Here is a 20,401-nt window from a genome sequence, read left to right on the forward strand (position 1 = left end):
GATTGGTTTGATAAAATTACAATAATTAATTATAGTAAACAAAAGTCAGTGGTTAGGTTTATGAAAAACCATCATGATTTTTGCTTAGTACAGTGGATCACATGACGATCACATGAAAGAACTCAAATTGATTTTTGTTTCACACAGGACACAAACAATAGGCTTGAAGGTGAAAGTCAAGAGTTTGTTTGACCCCTTCTACTCAACCATACAGACTTTCTCACTCTTTACACTGTGGTAGTCCTGGTGTATGGTGGGTATCATACCCTGTGGAATGTGCCTCTGTGCATCGGTGTCTGATGCCAACAACCATTAACAATGCAGCACGCATTTGACAAGCTGGGTTGCTGCCTGCTGTGTCAGAAATAACCACCACCCACTGCACATCCTGCTGCATCGTAGAGTGCCTCTGTACGTGAGAACAGACCGAAATATTCATTTTATCTGTTGCTAACATAAATATTGCATCACACTGGATATTCTTTTTGACTGATGTATATTGGTTGGAGGGGGTTAAAGCATATGGTAGCCTACAGTGTCATGTAATCCAAGCATTGAACTTCCCTGAATAACATACCCTGTGCAGAACAGGGAGAAGACAGCTGAGAGGTACATCAGACAGGCCAAAGTGAGTCACATTACACCATCAAGTTTAGTCTTTATTTGTACATTAATGCATTTTAACAAGGCTTGGGAATACGGCATACAATAAGATTTCACATAAATCGTCTTTATCAACTAAGAAGTCCTTTCAGGTCTTAGTTCTTAATCACCAATAACTTTTAACAGTGATCAGCGTTTACATGAACAGCAAAGTATTACGCGTATGGCCTGATATTACTGAATTTACAAAAGTCGGTGAAGGTGTAAAGTAATTTATCCTTAATATATCACAGTGAAACTAGATGCCTTGCCACAGTTTGATGCGAGCGTAAATCAACAATTATTTCATTGATAAAAAATAGTACATACAACTATCTGGCTCATCCTGTCATTTGGTCCACTGTGTGAGCTTTAAAGTTTAGTTACTAAGACAAACGTTCCTTTCAGCAGACATGAAAAGCAGCAGGGTTAGAAAAAAATGTCATTATTCCAACGGAAAGCAGGTTTTCAAGTGCTACACAGCATAGTGCCAATTGATTCATATAATAGAGAAAATCCCCCACAGGTTACACTTAATGAACAATGTCATGTAAACAACCTTTTTAAAATGAGACCTCAGCCAGAATGTAATAATAGGTAGTGTGGACCACGTAGATCTGTAAATGCCATGGCCTCGTCCCATTTCTACAACAAGGAGCAGTCAGCTTCAAATAAACAGCACAACACTTCATATATGATCATGCTGACAATTCCCAAACTGGCAGAGGATCACCAAGAAACTGCCTGGAGCCAGATTTTGGAGCTGCAATGGAAAACTGGCTCTGCTAAACTTGATCTATGGCCATGTTCCAATGCAATCTTTCATATAGAAAAAAAGGAGATGTGAGATTGCATCAGTTAAAAATCTCCCATAACACATACAGCCACTCCATATCTTTATATTGCTCATCTGTGAAATGTGATGGGAATTTGTCCAAATACCTCAATGTGAGCTTGGTCACTTCCAAATAAGAGCTATTTCTGTCATGGTTCTAAAAGATACACTCCCTGATATTAACATTGCAGTCACAGATCCCACAATGCAAGGCTGAATTATAAACATAACCAGGGGCACCAACAGTTCCAGGTTCACTGTACGCCAAGGGTCTTTGGTAATTTGATTAATTGCAGATTTGTTGGCATCACTCAGAAAGAATACGGAACAAGGCAGGTCCGTCTTTATGAACTACTTTTTTTAAACGTACCATAAAACTGGGCATGCAGGTGTTGTCATTTTAAACTAGTACATCTGTATTCAAGACTAGGTAAAAGGTTTAGCTATAGAGCTCGAAGCTAGTATTATTTCTAAAACCAAGAATGGATAAATAACCCAGCAGACTGAATTGTAAATGTGTTGGATTTTTATGTGGTACTGACAATAAAGAAAAGGGAGGACTTTAAAAATCAGCAACACTAACTTTTGTGAAGCTGGCAGCCTTTTGTCTCAGGTACAAGAGAAAATATGACCAAAACTACCAAAAAAACAAAGATGTGTAGAAGGTAAGATAGCAGCAAAGTGATAGAGAGCGAACACCTATGTGTGGGACTGTGAAAGAGGGAGGGGGATGGAGAGGCAACCTGTGTGAGGGACATGAGCTGCCATGCCATTATTCCGATGACCCATTATTCCAAAACCCCCATAGTGCGAAAAATGTCCCTTTGGACCAAAAGCCCATTAGTTTGACAGCCCTCTATCTTGAAAACAAGCGCCCATTGCACTCTTCCTACTGTTAGAAGAATTTATGCCCTGCAATCAGTCAGCCCAGGCATCCTTATGTTTCACACCCTCTTTCCCTCAATTGATTGGCATGGGAACATCTGTCTGGTGACTTACCACCTACACCTCTCAGTTGCTCCAAACAACAGACCACCAATCCGGCAATTAGCCCCTTGTTCCTGAAGAAAACATGAGTAGCTTGATCTTCTTAGTGGTTGAAGCCCTCACTACCCTCGTAATGTCACTGCTGCATAAAACGCAACATTATACTAATCTAGAAAAAAGACTGTTTGATGAAATATCCAACCATAAGGAAGCTTAGCTCCCATACTTTTTTTCCAAGTATAGTTAAGGCATAAGCCACTCTACTCTGCCCTGCCCTGATATTCTTGACTTAACCTTTACCAATTTCACTATGCAGGCAGGCCTAAATCGGAGACTGCTCTGCGCACATCTTCTCAGAGAAATGGTTAACCGCCAACATCCCGGATCATGCTGTTGCACTGGATGGGCGAACCTTGTTCAGAGCCGACAGCACACAAGACTCTGAGGCAAATTCAAAAAATGCACTGCAGTAATTGTATGATGCCATCAACAGCCACATGCCCAAGCAACTGGATGGAATTTTCATAGTAGCTGGTGATTTTAATCAACTCATCCTTCAACGCCAAAGAAAAGTGTTAATTTAATTTTTAAACTATCTTTAAAAAATGACTAATAAATCTACTTTGTACCTTCTACTTTGCACCTAACCAACCCAACCAACGAAGGTAACAAGTACTAGTCAATCAGAGGGAGAATAGGGCAGCTCATGCCTTTGCTATAAGAGGAGGGTGCAATGACAGGTGGGGTAACTGACTTTTGGCACAATGGATGTTTGTTTTTATGATAACAGGCTGTCGAGCAAAATAGACTATTGGTCAAATGGGACATTTTTTGGACCGTTGGGGTGTCAGAATAATGGGCCATCAGAACAATGGGCAGTCCTCAAAACAAATTTATTTTTCCTAGAATGGTAAAGGCATGACCTGCCCTACTATGCCTTACCTCAGACTGGCTTACCATGACATACTTACTCACAATATCACTCCTCATTTCTTAACCAAACCAATTCAACCAACAAGTCTGCTAGTCAGAGAGAGAATAGGGCAGGTCATGCCTTTGCCTTTCTAGATATACAAAATTTGTGTCCCCGAAAGTGAGAGCTACATAATGTTGGCGATAGCCCTATTCTTGCAAATTGCGTTAGACTTTAAGGCAGTCTGTGAGATTTTTTTCCCTCCTAGCGTATGAACTTGTGAGGATTTTAAAAGTCATCATCCAAATTTATAAAATGTACTTCCTCTTTAACGAAAAAGAGCAAGCAACACCAATGACAGCAATTCTGATATTCAGGAGCAATATTTCATAATATTCTAAACAAAAAACATGGCTAAAAAGTAATCATTTAAGGTATTGAGCAACTGATCATATCAATTTGAATATATATGGCATTTGTTGGCAAGATGGTGATGGATTAGCATAATACCCTCCAACTTATCAGTGTTAGATAGTAATGCTCGTTACAGTAATGTAATGAGAAGGAAAAGGAATTACAATTTGAAATTCCAAGTAACGTTATCACTCTGACAGTTAAGGGTCGCAGTGTTGCTGTCTTACCAAAAGTTAGATGGTGGGTTGTTGTCAGTTTGGTGGTCCAGGATGTGCTAGCTTGTTGCAGAGGCTTTAGTTGTGAAGAGGATGTTAGCCTTTACTAAAACAAGAGAAATACGGTCACCACAAATTCCACAGTTGTCTTATTTACATGTATGTTCTTCACTGGCTTGCTAATGTTAGCCACGGGTAAATCTACATTCAAAAATCACATTATTTTTTGTAGAGCTGAAGGGTGTGTCATGAGGCACAGTATGCAGTCACTAAGGCTAAGCTAGTGGTTGGATGGTAAGTGAATTCCCTCCAAATTTTAGGCTTGCCTGCTTTTTAAACCAAAAAACCAAAATGTCTCCTCCATTATTTCTATACATTTATATACAAAAGATGTGGCGCATGAGTGTGGAGGATTTGGAGTTGTATAAAGGCACCTATGATTGAGCAGGGCAAAGTAACAAAAGTAAAATATGATGCAACTTATTACTTTCGCTGCTGAGTAATTAGTAAGCTTATTTACTTTTTCACTGAGTAATGAGTCATTGATTTAAGTTTTCAAATAACTTGGCCAACACTGCAAGTTGTACATTACAAACTGGTACGTGTTCCTGTATTTTTTGTTTGTTTGTTTGTTTTTAATCAAATTACCACAAACTGACACACACAGAAAACTGGAAAAGAAAAAAAAGCAGAGGTTTACTGGTGGGTTTCTCCTGCCATGAGACATAAGCAGGGGCCTAACAGAAAATTTGTACCCACGGGGCCCCCTAGCAGACTAATCCGGCCATGCAAAAATACCTGCAAAGCTCACCTTTCATGTTTTTAAATGCTGACTTTCAACAGGGATTTGGAGTGCTATTTTGTGTTACACCAATATCAGCAAATGTACACTCAACTCATTTTGAAGTCAGGCTGTGATCATTTTAAACCATCAGGCATAAGTTCAGTCCTGGTTAACATTCATTTCCTAAAATATTCTGACAATCTTGTAGCTTAAAAAAGAATGCCAGCGCGTTCAGCACGTAATTCCTCTATGGGTGTGCTTGTAAATCTGTGCTTGAAAGCGCCTGAAAATATACAATAATAAATAATAAATCCACCACTAAACCAGAGGTTCAATCAGGGCTCAACCAAATCCTGATCATCAAGAATAATGGCGGAGTGGCGGAGCATTTCAGTGTTCATAATGGCAGTAAAAGCTGCACAAGGCAACAATTCTCATTTCACATAAATCAAACCCCCCCACTTATTGTACCCCATCATTCACAATCAAGAAATATGGCTGCAGCATCCCTACAATAGATTCATCCTCCAAATTCTAGTGCCATCACCTTCACTCTCAAAACACACACTAAGACACATTAACTTGGCTTGGAATTTGTCATATTTCGAACAGTTACTTCTCTCCCTGCCTGATTTGAAATTCAAGTGCATATGTAGAATAGCACAACTACACCTGCTTATGAAGCAAATTGCCTGCCAGGCCATAGCTTCCCACACAGCCTTTCATAACCACATCACATTGTAAAAAAAAAATTAATTAATTAAAAAAAAAATGTAACTGACAGTAATTTGTCAACCTGCCACATTCCTTTTGTCACATTTGTAAGAGGATAACAAATCTGATAGCACTGTACTCTTTTTTAAAGGTGCTACATGTGTCATTTTCAACATCAGTAAATGAATACCTTATAATTAATCAACAACAAAACCACCACTGGGATGATTGGCAGCTCTACCAGTCTCCACACTGCATTTTACATTATGATCCATTGACATGGATCTAGAGCAAAATCTTATGGATTGCTTCACTTGTAGCACAAACAGAGGTAAAACTGTCAAATTTTATCACTGTGACAAATGATGGAGGGAAAGGCAAACTAGAAAAAAATCATCTCCACATGTTTATCATTTTCAGTAAAGCCAAACATGCCAAGAGGCGAAGAGACAAGAAAGCGAAGGGGATTGTGGGAGATTAAGTCACTAGCACTAAAAAGCTATTAATTACTGCTGACTGGTGTGAGACAAAGGCTGTCAGTCATCTCAACAGTGGTCTCATTCTATCTAGCAATTACACCAAGCTACCTGGTGATAAATTGATGTTTAAAAATGTTACACATAGAACCTCTAATGAGTGTAAGACTGCATTTACAATTAGTATCTGGCTGTATAAACAAAATTAAACTCAGCCGTTATTATACACATCACTCACTTTCCACATATGAAACATAGAATATAGCATGAATCTGTAAGCATATTGCTCAATTATTACATTCACAATTTCAATGTAATTGATAAATAAAACATTTAAATTAAATGTTATTTCTAAATCCTTCCATTATTTGTTCATGATTGCACAGTCATCACATATAACTCTCTTAATGATCTCAAGTTTTCAAAATATAATATTGACACACTATTAAGCACACAGTAAAGTTGGATGTGATTATAAAATACATTATACACTGTAAAGTCTGACCTGTCCATTTTTAAAAGTCCGTTTTTAAAGTACAGTTTGTTTAATAAGTAGTGAGAAAAAGCCAGTGAGGCATTGCATGGGGAGGAAAGTGTAATTTTATATAAGGCCTGAGACACATTATATTGTTAGATCCTAATGAATGGATAACACAACGGTGGAATCCGACAGCAATTTTTTTTTCCAACTGTAATAATTTGCATGTTATTGTAACTGAATTTCATCATTGTAATAACCTTAAAATACATGTGATCAAGCCAAATCATTGAGAATGCATCATATGGGAATTATGTTTTAAAGTGGATTTTTCTTGTAGTTGTGTTTATCCTGTACAGTACATTCAATAGAATAATAAAAACACAGATGTATTCATATTTCTTACTTAGATATCGAATAATGTGAACGTGTAACTAATAAATCAACCCCATTTCATTTGACTGTTGATAAAACCCATTAGGACTGACACTGCATACCTTACCTAAGTGTTCTATCACTGGCCGTATTTCCACATAATCTCAACCTGAAGGTTTCTGTTTAGCCTGAGTCTCACACTGTCTCAAACTTAAAATGATTATACATATATGGAATTGTTTAGGCTAGTCTAAGAAAACGCAACAATTAACTAGTCTTTTATGCAGCCTTTAGACGGTCATAAGAAGGCAATGGCAGCAGCTAGATGCGCAATTCAAAATTTACAGGCAAAAAGTCGGTTCTTGTTCCAACAATCAGTTTCCACAGTACAAGTTGAAGATCTTTTTTACCTTTTGGCAACAAACTCAGTTTCAGGTAATGAGAACTCCTTCCAAATGTTCGAAAAAAAGGCCAACCATTTCCTTCCAAATCAACCAGAGGACGATGAAGATGGTGACGATGATGAAGACGATGAAGATGAAGGGGAGGGTCTGTAGGTCTCGCCTCCTCCCAGTTCTGAGAACCTTACAGATGACGATGATGACGCCGATTCCTTGTCTTTCTCCTTTCTGCTTCCTGTGCAGACTGACCTCTGGGCTGGCTTAAACTGCCATGTCACCTTCTTTGATGTTGACTCCACTGTTGTCGCCCGTGTCATTGGCGTAGTGACATGCTGAGTTGCCATGGGAATGGTTGGTGTATCTGCCAGGCTGGTGGTGACCCTGGTAACCTTTCTTGCTTTGCCATTGTGGTTTTTATCCTGTTCCGTGAAGAGCTCACTCAGCACTTCAGGTTCGGTGGTTTCCCCAAACAAGTCCCAACCAGGTTCAGCAGACATCCGCTTAGAACGTGCTGCACCAGCAGTTTTGCTACCAGCAGCAGAGATTCTGGAGGAGCGACTGGGATCAGAGTCTGATAGGTCTGAGTCCCAGTCACTGTCCCCTGCCACAGAGCCACAACCGAGTACTGACAGATCGACGGGGCCAGATCCTGAACTCTCTGAGTCTGACTCCCTGGAAAAACACAACAGATAGAATCTTAGTAAAATGTTAAACTACAATAATATTGAACTGCAGTGACCAAAGTAATTACTGGCATATCTACAAGTCATTACCACTCTTCAATTAAAACAATACCAAATATTTCTCTAGTATCTTCATTCTTACATGTATTTGAATGCTACTAAAGGCTGTCTTTAAAAAATGCAGCAAAAATCTGAACTCTGACAAAAGCAATCTTTATATAATTGAAAATGACCAGTGCTAAAAAGGAAGGGGAAAACACTTGCATTTGAAATACTTTGTAATGACCTTGAAGTGTAAATGCAATGAATGATGGTTATGAATCAAAGCATGCCTTTGCAAGGAAATGGAATTCAGTATGTTAAATTGAGAATTCACTGAATTCAGAGTCACAAGTTCCTTAAACATGCAAGAGTGTTCAGTTCTGGTCAGCCTTAGTCCAGGTCCTCCCCAAACTTTTCTCACACCTAAGTTTTTGTGTATGCAGTCCTTTTGGCCTCCTGATACTTGCTGATCAGGGGAGTACTTATGCACTTGAAAAAAGTAGTCCCCTGAGCCAAACAAGTTAGAACGGACTCTTTCTTCAGCAGGGGCCACTTGGATTCCAAGTGCCTAACCCTCTCTATGATGTGAGAAAAAGTGCTCTGGAGGTAAGCATTGAAATCCCTGCAGACAAGGACCTTAATCAGGCATTCCAAAAGATGGAATATATCACGAGTGATTCAGATGTTGTACCAAACTGTCATGATGAAGTGGAAACTGAGCCTGACAGTCTAGTTGATGTGATTCCAACCCTCACCTATTAGGGCTGGGTATTGTCAAGAACCTCACAATTCAATTAAATTTTGATTCTTAGGGTCACGATTCGATTCGATTTCAATTTGATTGGATATTGATCCCGTTGCTTCGATATCGATTCAGTTATGTGTGTTAATGTCAGAAATACCAAGATAATTAATTCGATTACCTTCTGATAGGTGTTCAGTTAAGTATCTGTATGGATTTAGAACAAACTGACACCAAAACTTATTTTACCATTACATTATTCTTTATCAAATAAAAATTAAAACTAAAATAAATTTAAAGTACAAAAGAAGTGCACATTTTTGCCTGAGCCGAACTTAACAAAAGTAATAAACATTTATGCAGGATTTGTCAACCTACATTTGTGTGTGATCCACAGCTTTAGCGTTAGCAAAAGGTTGCAAAACATCTGCGTGGTGTCGGCTCAAATGGTTTCATAGGTTCGTCATATTGTTGCAGTGTTTTAACACTGACTCACATACGACATAACTACAATCGACTTTGTGTATCCAAACGTTGGCTTTTAATGTTGCGCTGATTTTAACACACTGCTACCTCGCCCCTCTGTCGCCATTTTAATGAATAAACAACAGATGTTTTTTGGGGGTCAAACGGGGCCTCTGAACAACGTCAATCACACTCCGGCAGCACTCACACTGCCCCCACAGGAGCGGGGAGTCATTACAACGGAAATAATTGATTTCAGGATTTTATGAATGAATATTGAATTGGCAAAAAACATGTTGCAATGCACTGATGAATCTTTTTTTTTTACCCAGCCCTATCACCTATAGTCAAGAGCTTTGGGTAAGTGGCAAACAAAGCAAATACTCTACTGTTTAAGGGTGGTGGGGGTTAGGGTAAGGAGCTAAGGCACAGAGAAGGAACTGAACTGTTGCTCCACCATGTGGAAAGCAGCCAGTTGAGGTGGCTTGAGAATCTGAGTAAGATGCTTCCTGTGGTGGTATTCTAAGTGCAAATGTGGGTTTCTTAGGATAGCAAAAGTATGGTCGGCCTTACTCTGCTCTAATTGACCTCTTATTTCCTTACCCTGACATTCTTAAACTCTTCTCTTGCCTAAACTTAATAAATCCTACCAATGAATGCAATGACAATCATAGGGGAGAGTAGGGCAGGTCCTTTGCTATCCTAGGATTTGCAAATTTCCATTCCAAGCACACCCAGCAAAGGAGACCCTGTGGAGGACCCAGAACACACTGGGGTGATCACAAATCGAATCTAGGCTTGAACCCTCTAAGTATCCCTCAAGGAGAGCTAGAAGGCACAGCTATATGGAGGAAGACGTTGTAGATACCTTTCTTAGCCGACTGCCACCGTGACAAGGATAAGTGGAGCACAAAACAGTTGGATGGATCTATAGCTAAGTTAACAGAACTTGTATAAAATCCTGTTTTAGATATTTCTCTGACCCCTCACTGAATAACAAACAATGGAATGCACTAGCACAATAGTGAGCACACACACACTCACACACACACACTCACACAATGCACATACCTGCCACTGTATGGTGCGCCTCCTGCAGGGCCCAACAGGAGGCAGGCTGGAGCAGCCAGGTAGACAAAGCTATCAGTGCAGAGAAAGTCTCCTTCCTCTGGTTTTTGTGGGCCAAGATGAGTTGGCTTAGTGATCCGTTCTGTATTGGACTGGTCCAAGTGTGTTTTCATGCTATCCATATGTTGCTGTACAGTGTCTTGCTTAATACCATGGGTGGGAACTGCTGTCAGTGAGGTGACTTCACCCTGGGAGGCAGGTCTTGCAGACACTGCAAGGTAAACAAAGCTGTCTGATTGGACAAAGGGATCTATGTCGCCACAGTCCAGTCCTGAGCTTCTGATTGGCTTCTGATTGGGATCTAGGAGGTGTTTGATTGGTTGTTTTGAGGGAGACAGAGGAAGAGGAATGTCCCCTCCCATGAGGGTCACTTTTTTCCTGGGTGGTACCTCTTCATTTTGCGGGGCAATAAAAGTTGTGGAGCCCTCAATAGCTGTATGGTCGAATTGGGTCTTAATTACTGAAACTGTTCCTATCTTACCAACCCTTCTTCCACTATCATCTTTGCCTCTCTCTTCATCTCTCACTGTCTTTCCATGTCCTGCTTCCTCTTTTCCGTTATCTCCTTCTATGTCTTCATTCATGGAGGTATTAAGGAGTGATGGGTAGCACCACTGTAGTTCTGCACTCTCCTCCCTCCCCCATTCCTTTAAACCTCCATCTTCCCCGTCTTTCTCCAGTGACGTGCTGCTGCTGCCAAGGTCAGAGCCACTGATTGGCTGGTCACTGTCAGAGCTGGCCTCCTCCTGGCTCTGATTGGATAAGGAGAGGAAGACGCCGCTGGAGTCGGACTCCAGCGTAAGGTTGGAGTCTGGAGAGCTGTCCTCCTTAGCGGAGCTAGAAAAAAAAAAGGCTGTCAGATGACTGCTACATCCCCATGTGCCCTAATGCTCTCTCGATCATTGGTTACCACAGACGCCATTGAATTTGTCATAACCTACTTTTTAAGTTTAAGGCCATTGATTTGTTTTGTCTCTTAGCCCTTCAGAGCACTGTGCATTTTTGTGCCTCTAATTTGAATGCTTGCCCAGATATCTTGGTTGATGGACACATCGTTATGACTACATTCGCTCTTTGATTTGGCTGAGGACGTGGCATGGTTTGGTTTATGTCTTCATTAGCCAAGAATGACACAAATAATCATGAAGAGTTACTTGTTTCTAATGCTCTGTGAAAGCCAGACTAAAGAAAGGGCGCTTTGATAGTGTTTATTTCACACCTATTTCATTTGGTGCAAGTCAAATTAATCTACTTTTACAGTTCATTCTGACATGTGTGAAGTGCTGCCTAATGTGCACCAGTATTCCTTTCATATGAATAATTTTCATAATGGTTCACAGTTTTAAAATGGTCCAGACCACAAATGTTATCCAGAATAATACTACTTTGGGTGTTAAATACTGCAAAAAGAAGGCAAGTGTTTAATGAGATAATGTGATGTGATAGAGATAATAACGGTAACAGATATTAAGCTTATTAAAATCATATACATATATTGCATCATAGATTCTGCCAGTTAAAGCCCCCAAATCCAAAATGTTGTACAGCATAACTTCTACCAGCCAGGTCCACATGGTCCAGATTCTAACACTGGCCAGCGCTGTAGAGTCAACACAGCACATATTTGAATATGCAGTCTGGACTTGGGCAGAAGGCAGTTTGAGGCTTTCATAAATATAACTGAATATATTATTGTATCAGAGTACAGTGACAGTGTTATTCTTGAAAAACACTCAAATTAAGGTTTTGTCTCTAGCAGTTCAACACTATACAACTCACATGTACTGAATGTGCCTGTTCTCATCCCAGACTGTGGGTACTCACTCTATCCTACTAGTATGAGATGTTAATAATAATAACAGATGAAAAGCTATGAAATAGCAACACAAAGCATTTGCTAGTCCGTCATAACAAATACATGAATGTTCTCCCACCAAATCACCCACATGTACACATCAAATCGCTTGCAGCGGTTAAATGGGAGGTCAGCTGGACTGAACTAAAACAATAGCACCAAATTTAAAAAATAACTAAACGCCAAAGGAAATTGGAGAAAATGTACAAATTCTGAAAATGACTTTAGGAACCTTGATTTATTGTTTGTGTTGTTTTATTTGTGAGATTCAGGACTCTTTCTCAACCTTTGGGACTGACTGCTAACCATCTTGTCTAATTAATTTACTCTTATTCAGATTTACTGATTCTATGTGGTGTGCCTCAAGGCTCAAGTGTTGGGCTACTGTTATTTTGTTTTATTTATATCGCTTGTGGTTGATCCTTCAGACGTTTTGGCCATTTCATTTGCATTTACTTACACGAGGAACCAAACACTTTTTCAATTTTAATCTGCGAGAAATCTTGACACCACACTGCATGGCAAGCAGCTGCAAGTCAAAATTGGATGCTGATATATTTCGTTGCCCTGTTAGTAGGGCTGGGCAATATAAACAATACATACTGCTACCGTGATATGAGACCACATACCATCTGAGATGGATATTGTCATATCATAATATGAAATAAGTGTAAAAAGTAAAGTAAAGCTATGTAATTTTCTAAACTTGTCACTGTTCTACTTGTTCTAATACTTGCATTCACCCACTTAGGTCATTAAATCCACATTGTCAACATTATGACCCTGGCACATACAGAATTACTGTACGCCATTAGAAGTAATATATCCGCAAAACTGGCCCTCAAATCCAGTAAATATCAACGAATAGCATAGACATGAGAAGACAATTTGAGCTGGGAGTGCAATTATGTACTTTATTCACAATCAGAGCTGTCAAACGATTGATTTTTAATAATTAATTAATCGCGATTAATTGCATTTTTTAAATGAATTCAATCAATTCAATTATTTTGCTTTTCAAAACAATTTTGAAGTCCATATAGAAAAGGTAAAAAAAAATCTTACTACATTGTTTTGATTAGGAAGCAAAAAACTGCATGGGACTAGCACAAGTGGGCATGTCTGTAAAGGGGTGACTCATGAGTACCCACAGAACCCATTTTCATTCCAATATGTTGAGGTCAGGGGTTAAGGGACCCCTGTGAAATGACCATGCATCATGTATTTTTTCCAGCACCAAAATTTAGCCCAACTTTGGAGTGCTGTTTTGGATTTCTTAGGTCTTCTGGTTTTGGATGATACCAGTATTATCACTCTAGCTTTCAGATTCAGCTCAGTACAGTCTCTTAAAGACGGGAATGTTGGCTGGCGATTAACATGATTGAAAAAAAAAGCCTTAATCACATTGCAATTAACGTGTTAATGCTGACAGCTCTTTTCACAATAGTTCAAACTAATGGCATATATAATTATTATTGCACCTTTATTAATAATTTATACTTGCACAGGTTCCTACTTTGTACTGCAACTGCTAACTGCAATTTCCCTAAATTAAGTTCTATCTTACCTTCCAATAGCATTGTGCTCCAGTGCATTCTTAATTCTGCCTAGAAGTGACTTTGATCAGTATATCTTGGCTGGATTTAAACCTGTATTTTTTTTTTTTACCCTGTGCAATGAACCTTCAGTCACCGAGGATGTACAGTATGTAAACGTCTGGTGGAGAACAGTTCAGAGTCAGTGCTGACAATAACCATTTTTGTGAAGTTACCTTGTGCCAACAGTGGAGGTCCCAGCAGATTTGTTTGGCCAGTCCGGAGGTCTGTCTGTGTCTGTAGCTGGTGAGGCCATCCCACTGAGCTCCAAACTGACCTGGGATCTGCTCCCCACTCCTGGAAAATTCGACAACACAATTGAATATGAAAATCAAACATTCCCGTCGTGGTCAAGCTTTTGGATATTCAATCACAATCAGTGGAATAATTTTTGCCATCGTCTAATAGCTGTATTAATATTTTATTTCTTTTAGCCAAGGCCTTTCTGCAGGATTAGAATCCAGGCAATGTGGTAGAGAATGGGTATGGCTATGGCAGGACATGCAGAAAGCACGCTTCGCGCCTCAGACACATGACAATCAAGCACACAAGCCCCAATCCAAACATTTCTTGACATCCCCTAATGGCACAATAAAACTCCCCTCCCAATTCTAAGCTGTACTAAGATCAGTGTTTCCATGTGGGACGTGACGAGCCTGCAAATAGTCAGATGCCAGTCAGAATATAGTCTAATTACAATTCTAAGTAAGCCAGATTTTTCCTTCTGCACCGCCAGTCCACACCAACTCAAACTTGTGCACACGAGCTGAGAGCTAACATGGGAATTGATCGTAGCCTCCAGTCATGTCCACATTGATAAATGCAGAGCTTTGCATGGAAATGACCATAAACCAAGTTTTCTGTCGTAAGTTCATTTCATAATTGATGACCATCATCCATACTTTACCGAACTTTATTCTTTTGTTGCTGTCACATGAAGACATGTTTTTTGAGGGCTTTGATGCATTAATTACTTCATTCAAGCTTTATAACACGTCAAGGAAGTGTAATTGCAGAGTAACTAAGACACATGCAGAACAAGTGTAAATGCTAACAATGGTTTAGACCACTTCCATAGGCTACAGCATAGGATCTACATAGAACTTAAGTACAATTAAATCAGTTTTTACACATCATTGGTCCCCACACATCGCCCAGTGGCTGTTTTTCATTTTAACTGAGAAAAAGCTGTTTTCATGTCATTAAATTACACAAATCACTCAACTCAAACTTGGTAGAATTGGCAGATTGAAAGGTCTCGACCCAGGCATATAGTTGATTGTGAGTTGATATTAACCACACTAGAAACAATTCAAGTGATTCCACCTTTGAACTTAGAAAACTCACAGACATGGTGGATCTCAGTTGAATATTAAGCATGTGAACTATTCATTGAAAAATTGGGAAATTGGTCTCAGTGTTGCCTCTTAGCCTTACTGAAAGCATCTTAAGGCTGAGATGACCTATGAACTATTTAAATAAGCCAGGGTGTTATTAAAAAGTATTACCATATACCCATATAATATAATGGAATTTATTTATCATGGGCATTGTACACATATAAGATTAATATTTTCCTTTTATGTTCTCTGTACAAGGTTATGTGCATGGTGAGATTGAGCTGTGTGTCCAGGGAAACAAGTACGCTGAAATATGGCAGTATATTTAAAAAGACTTCTGAGGGAACCAGGAAAGGTGAGATGAAAAACAACCCACTTGAAAGTTGCAGCTTTTTCATGTTGTACAGTCAAGCTTGTTCTTGGTTTTTTAAAATGGACAAAACAGTAATGGCGTACTATATTTATCAAGTTTTAGAGATTCGGGTTTGTGTGATCCCATCAGAGGTTTCCCTTACCCGCCTCATTCTTTGCTCAAGTCATAGTATACAGTACCATCCTGATAATGATGAGGAGAAAATACTGGAAAACAGTGTCTTCGTCTGGCAGGTGATTAATACATAAGTTCAGAGCAATTAACAGTTGCACTTTGCTGGCACTAATTCACCACTTTTTGGTCCATGTTTAAATGAAGTGATTCACAGATAGTATCCCGGCCAAACTCAGACCAACAATACAGAGCTGCCGAAGTATTATATCTTATTCTAATCTTGTGATGTTGATGGTTGATTTATTTTTTATTTAATTTTTGTATTTGTTTTGGTTGTATTTTTTGTTTGTTTGTTTGTTTGTTTGGCAAATTTGTAACTGGTATGAATTTGAACCAGTAAATATCCTTTCTCACTCCTCAAAAAAGACTACGAACAGCTGCTAGCATCAGGGTTTTGTATATCATGGGAAAGTAAACAATCAGAATTCATACCCAGACCAAATGACTCTTCAGTAGGTACTCACTATATTGACATGATGTTAGAAAAAGTCAAATTCTTGTGTTAGTCTGACTAAAACTGGACTTTTAAAATACATGTAAACGTGTTAGTACAACTGAAATCGTATTAAATTGAATTTCTCTAGGCCAGACTAACACACCTAAATAAAGCAGTGGTGGTTGATTTACTCTTTCATGGATATGCCTCAGTGGAACCTAAACTGGCCTAGGCATTCTGCGCATACTCCATAGTCCCTGCACCAGGCTTCGAACCAGAAGTCGAACAGCATAAATTTGCATAAGAAATCTGGGAAAAAACAGAAGAAGGGAAGAAAACAAAACAAGACAAAGGTACTGAGTAAAACGTAGAGTATGTACAAAATGTGTAGTGCCAAATAGTTATCCGCTTGCTAAATTGTTTGATATGTGATGTAGTAGGTCAACTGGAAGAAAGTCCAACAGCAACTAACTGAAAGGGAGCATATCTCAACCTACTGAGGCCAAGTCGGACATACTTCGGTCAACAAATGGATTCTCCCCCGGTGCTTGTATACTGGGACAAGAACAGTAGTCCAATTAAATGGTATAATTGTGCTATAACAGTAGCTTAACTTAACTGTGCATGTAAACATACTCATTGGTATTTATCTTCTCCAGCTATGATTGGCAGTGATGGAAATACACAACACGCTCTCATCCAAACTTGTCACATGTTGCCGCTGTGTCAATGGGCTTTCATGTCTACATATTACGAGTTAGGTATCCTTCTGCATCTATAATTTATGTTTCAGGATACCGCTACCGTGATGTCAACAAATGCACATGGTGAGAAGACGCTGTACATGCTTATGTTTAGGCAAAAACAGCACATGGCTACCCACACCAGGACATCAATAAACACACATGCTGGCACAGATGGTTAGGATTAGGGGAAGGAGACTCATGGTAAGGTGTAGAAAAAATGAATAAATAAACATCAGACTCATACCAGACTCCCACATCAAAGTCCGGGTTTGTGGGAGCCATCCCCCCACCCCACCCACTTGCGATCAGATCTGTCTCAGCTGACGCCATCTAGCAGTGTTTCATGTGCACACGAAAGGTCCCTTTTAGAGTTGCACACTTAAGCTGAAAGCACTGACAAAGTAGCACTATTTTATGAGTTTGGAATAAGAACAGGCTGAAATAAAACACCCCGTTGGACATAAATTTTAGCCCTTTTATCAGTGAGATGCGATAATGGGCTGACACAAAATTACATCTGCCTCTGTCCAAGCAGCACTCAAACATCAATCCAAATTAGTAGGTATATCTAACTCTGATTGGGGTACCCACAAAAACAGATAGAGAATAAAAATGCAAAAGAATGGTTAATAATCAAGGATGCAGAGGCAAATATACTGGTTTTCTACCACTAGCAGGAGTCAAGCTCTGAAAATTCTGGATGCTACATGTTATAATGCAACCAGTAGCATCTTTTCTCAGCCCTCTTTGCATGGTAAAAGCCCACGACATTCGAACTCCATGCTTTTAGTTTGTAAGGCAAGCTTTCTGTTCTAAATTTGAAATCTCAAAGCCTGAGCCAAGATAACCCTAATAATATCACTATGACATAATCAGGCCAAAGCTTTTCCAAAGAAGTAGTTTCCATGACAATAAACTGAACTTTGTTGGTGAGATCAATAGAGTTCCCCTTGAACATAAATAAAATACTATGAGAAGAACAAACAAACAAAAAAAATACAATAAAAGTCTACCTGTCATGAGAGCAGCTTTCTCTCTCTGCGGCCCAGGGTGTGTTTGGTACATGTCAGCCCGTTCCCTCTGTGGCTCCAGCAGTGATTGGTATGCATCCTGGGTGTCCCTGTGGGGCTGAGACAGGTCTAGGTGTTCCAGGTCAGAGTCCAGCTCTCTGGCTCTCCTTTCCAATTCTGTCAGGCTGAGCTCAGAGGCTGCTGATGAAGGCGGGTGGGAGCCCCCAAAGCCAATCGGAGGCCGTAGGAGAGGCCAACGTTGCAGGGAGCCAGAGAGTGAGTCTGTATCACCACCTCCCCCTGCTCCCCCTTTCTCCCAGCCATCCTCCCACAATGTGTTGACCATGTCAAGGACAGCGTCCCAACTCTCTATCCCCCCTTCTTCTCCAAATGTAACTCCTTCTCCTCCCTCCACCTCACCTTCTTCTTTCTTTGATTTAGCCACCACCTCCTCCAACTCTTGTCCGTTCAGCTCCTGTATTCCATCCTTAATTGTCATTTCTCTGTCCTCCACCTTTTCACAGATTATTTCTACACTCCTTTCCTTTTTCACATCTTCCTTTTCGTTTCCATCCTCTTGTACTTCGTCTTCAACACTTCTATCTGACGTTTCTCGTTTGGTTTCCTCCACCAGCCCCTCACTTACACTAAGTCTCTCTTTCTCCTTAACCACTTTCTCCTCTCTTTTGTCTATCTCCTCTCTTCGCTTCTCCTCCTTCCCCGTCCTCTCCTCTGTCTTCTCCTTACTCTGCTCTCCCTGTTTCTCCTTGCTCCTGGATCTCCTGGGTTCTTCCTGCTCTCTGCAGACTCTCCAGTGCTCCAAGTTCTGCTCCTTCAGTGAAGCCCTGCCTACCAAACTGGTCCCCAGTCCTGGTTCTTGGTGGGAAGGTTCTTTAAGTGAGCATCGTCCCACAATGCTTGTAGAATTAATAATAGCTGTCAGCGGATTCTCTGAGAAGTGGCCTTGACGGGAGTGGAGGTGGGCATGCGGGCGCCTCTTCTCTAATGCTGAGAGGACAGAGGGGAGTGGGGGCAGAATGGGAAGGTTGTGAAGTGCCCCACCCTGCCGGACAGTCCTCTTTCTGACAATGATTCGACGAGGCCAGGTGGACTCAATGCCCTCAGAAGGACCTGTCGACTCAAGATCTCCAAGCCCTCTGCTTAGTCGAGGACTTACCACGCCTGGTCGGAGCCCTGTGGCTGTGCCAGGTCGTGTCCTGGAACTGGACTTGGACTTGGATGATTTGGACTTCTGGGACCTGGAACTCTTCTCTACATGGCTAGATTCAATTTTATCAATGTCCAAAGACTTTTTATCAGAAAGATCTGCAGGTACAGTATCAGTTTTATCCCCAGCCACAACACATATTTGAGCCTTATCTGTAGTCTTGTTGCTGATCTGGGTTTCACTAACAACCCCAGTCTCAGTGTTAGTTCTAGTGGCTGTCTCGTTACTAACCACATCCTCTGGTACTGCCTCAGACTCAGATGTTGGAATGATCTTAACTTCTGTCTCAATTTTAGCTTCTACTCTGGACTCTTCTGCTGAACCAACCTCATTGTTAACTGTAGCTGCACAAACAGCTTCTGTTACAGTCCTGTTTTCCACTTGCCTTGAGCTAGATTTAGCCTCAATCTCTGCCTCAATCTCTGGCTTCATCCCTGGAGCAAGTCCACCTCTACTTTCAACTTTATCTTCAGGCCCAGCCCTGTTCTCATTGTCAGTCACAGTAGAAGGTATAGTCTCTGTGACAAGTTCTGGTTTAGCTGCACCCCTTCCAGTTTTTTCTCCACTTCTTGTCCCTCCCCTGTGTCCCTCCTTCACAGCTGAAGCCATATTTTCTAACTCTGCCCCAGACTGCACTTTGCCTTCCAGGTCCCGTCCCCCTGGTCGTGTTTTCACCTGGGAGCCCATTCTTGTCTCAGACCCATTTTTAACGCTAGACCTGGATCCATTGTGATATTTGTTCCAACTCTCATTTCTATGGTGCTCTTGTATTCCAGCCCTTACTTCAGCCTCTGACATATTTCCAATTCCAACTTCACCTACTAAACTTGGCCCACACCCAGATTTACTGTCAACTAACACCAGTCCCACACCCCCATTGTCATACTTTGAAACCATACCCCCACCTACACTTTCATGGCCAATCTTTGAACCGGCTCTATTTCTGCCCACAGCACCAGTGCCCATTCTGGGGGCAGCATTGGGGGAGGGTGAAGGTGAGGGCTGAGGGAGCAACAGGGGTGTTGTGTCTAAAGCCTGGTCAGGCTCTAAAAACACAGAGTCTCTCTCTGAGCGCAAAGGAACTGGTCGACCATACCCAAAGGTCCCAAAAGTCGATGTTTCCCTCCTCTCCCTCTCTCTCGCCCTCTCCCTCTCTATTCTGCCTCTCTCCCTCTCTCGTTCCCACTCTCGCTGGGCCCACCCTCGCTCCATCTCCCTTTCTCTCTCCCTCTCCCACTCCCTTTCTCGTTCACTCCGGCCCCATCCTCCTCCTCCTCCTCGATCTCTCATGTCCTGCTCGAGGTCATGGGCTGACAGTTGGACCAGCGGGGCACGGTAGGGAGATCGTCT

At 40.8% G+C, this 20,401-nt stretch overlaps 1 protein-coding gene across 1 annotated transcript; it reads right to left on the reverse strand.

Moving 5' to 3' along the window:
- Positions 1 to 7,323: 7,323 nt before the first annotated feature.
- On the reverse strand, positions 7,324 to 19,738 carry LOC121953639. The gene is made up of 4 exons (XM_042500828.1): positions 17,827 to 19,738; positions 13,921 to 14,041; positions 10,238 to 11,131; positions 7,324 to 7,906 (listed from the first exon to the last, which is right to left on the reverse strand). Exons 1-4 carry the CDS (start codon positions 19,736 to 19,738, stop codon positions 7,324 to 7,326), a joined length of 3,510 nt encoding a protein of 1,169 aa, XP_042356762.1.
- Between the last annotated feature and the right edge of the window lie 663 nt (positions 19,739 to 20,401).

Source organism: Plectropomus leopardus, chromosome 14, assembly GCF_008729295.1.
Source record: "Plectropomus leopardus isolate mb chromosome 14, YSFRI_Pleo_2.0, whole genome shotgun sequence".
Classification (NCBI taxonomy): domain Eukaryota; kingdom Metazoa; phylum Chordata; class Actinopteri; order Perciformes; family Serranidae; genus Plectropomus; species Plectropomus leopardus.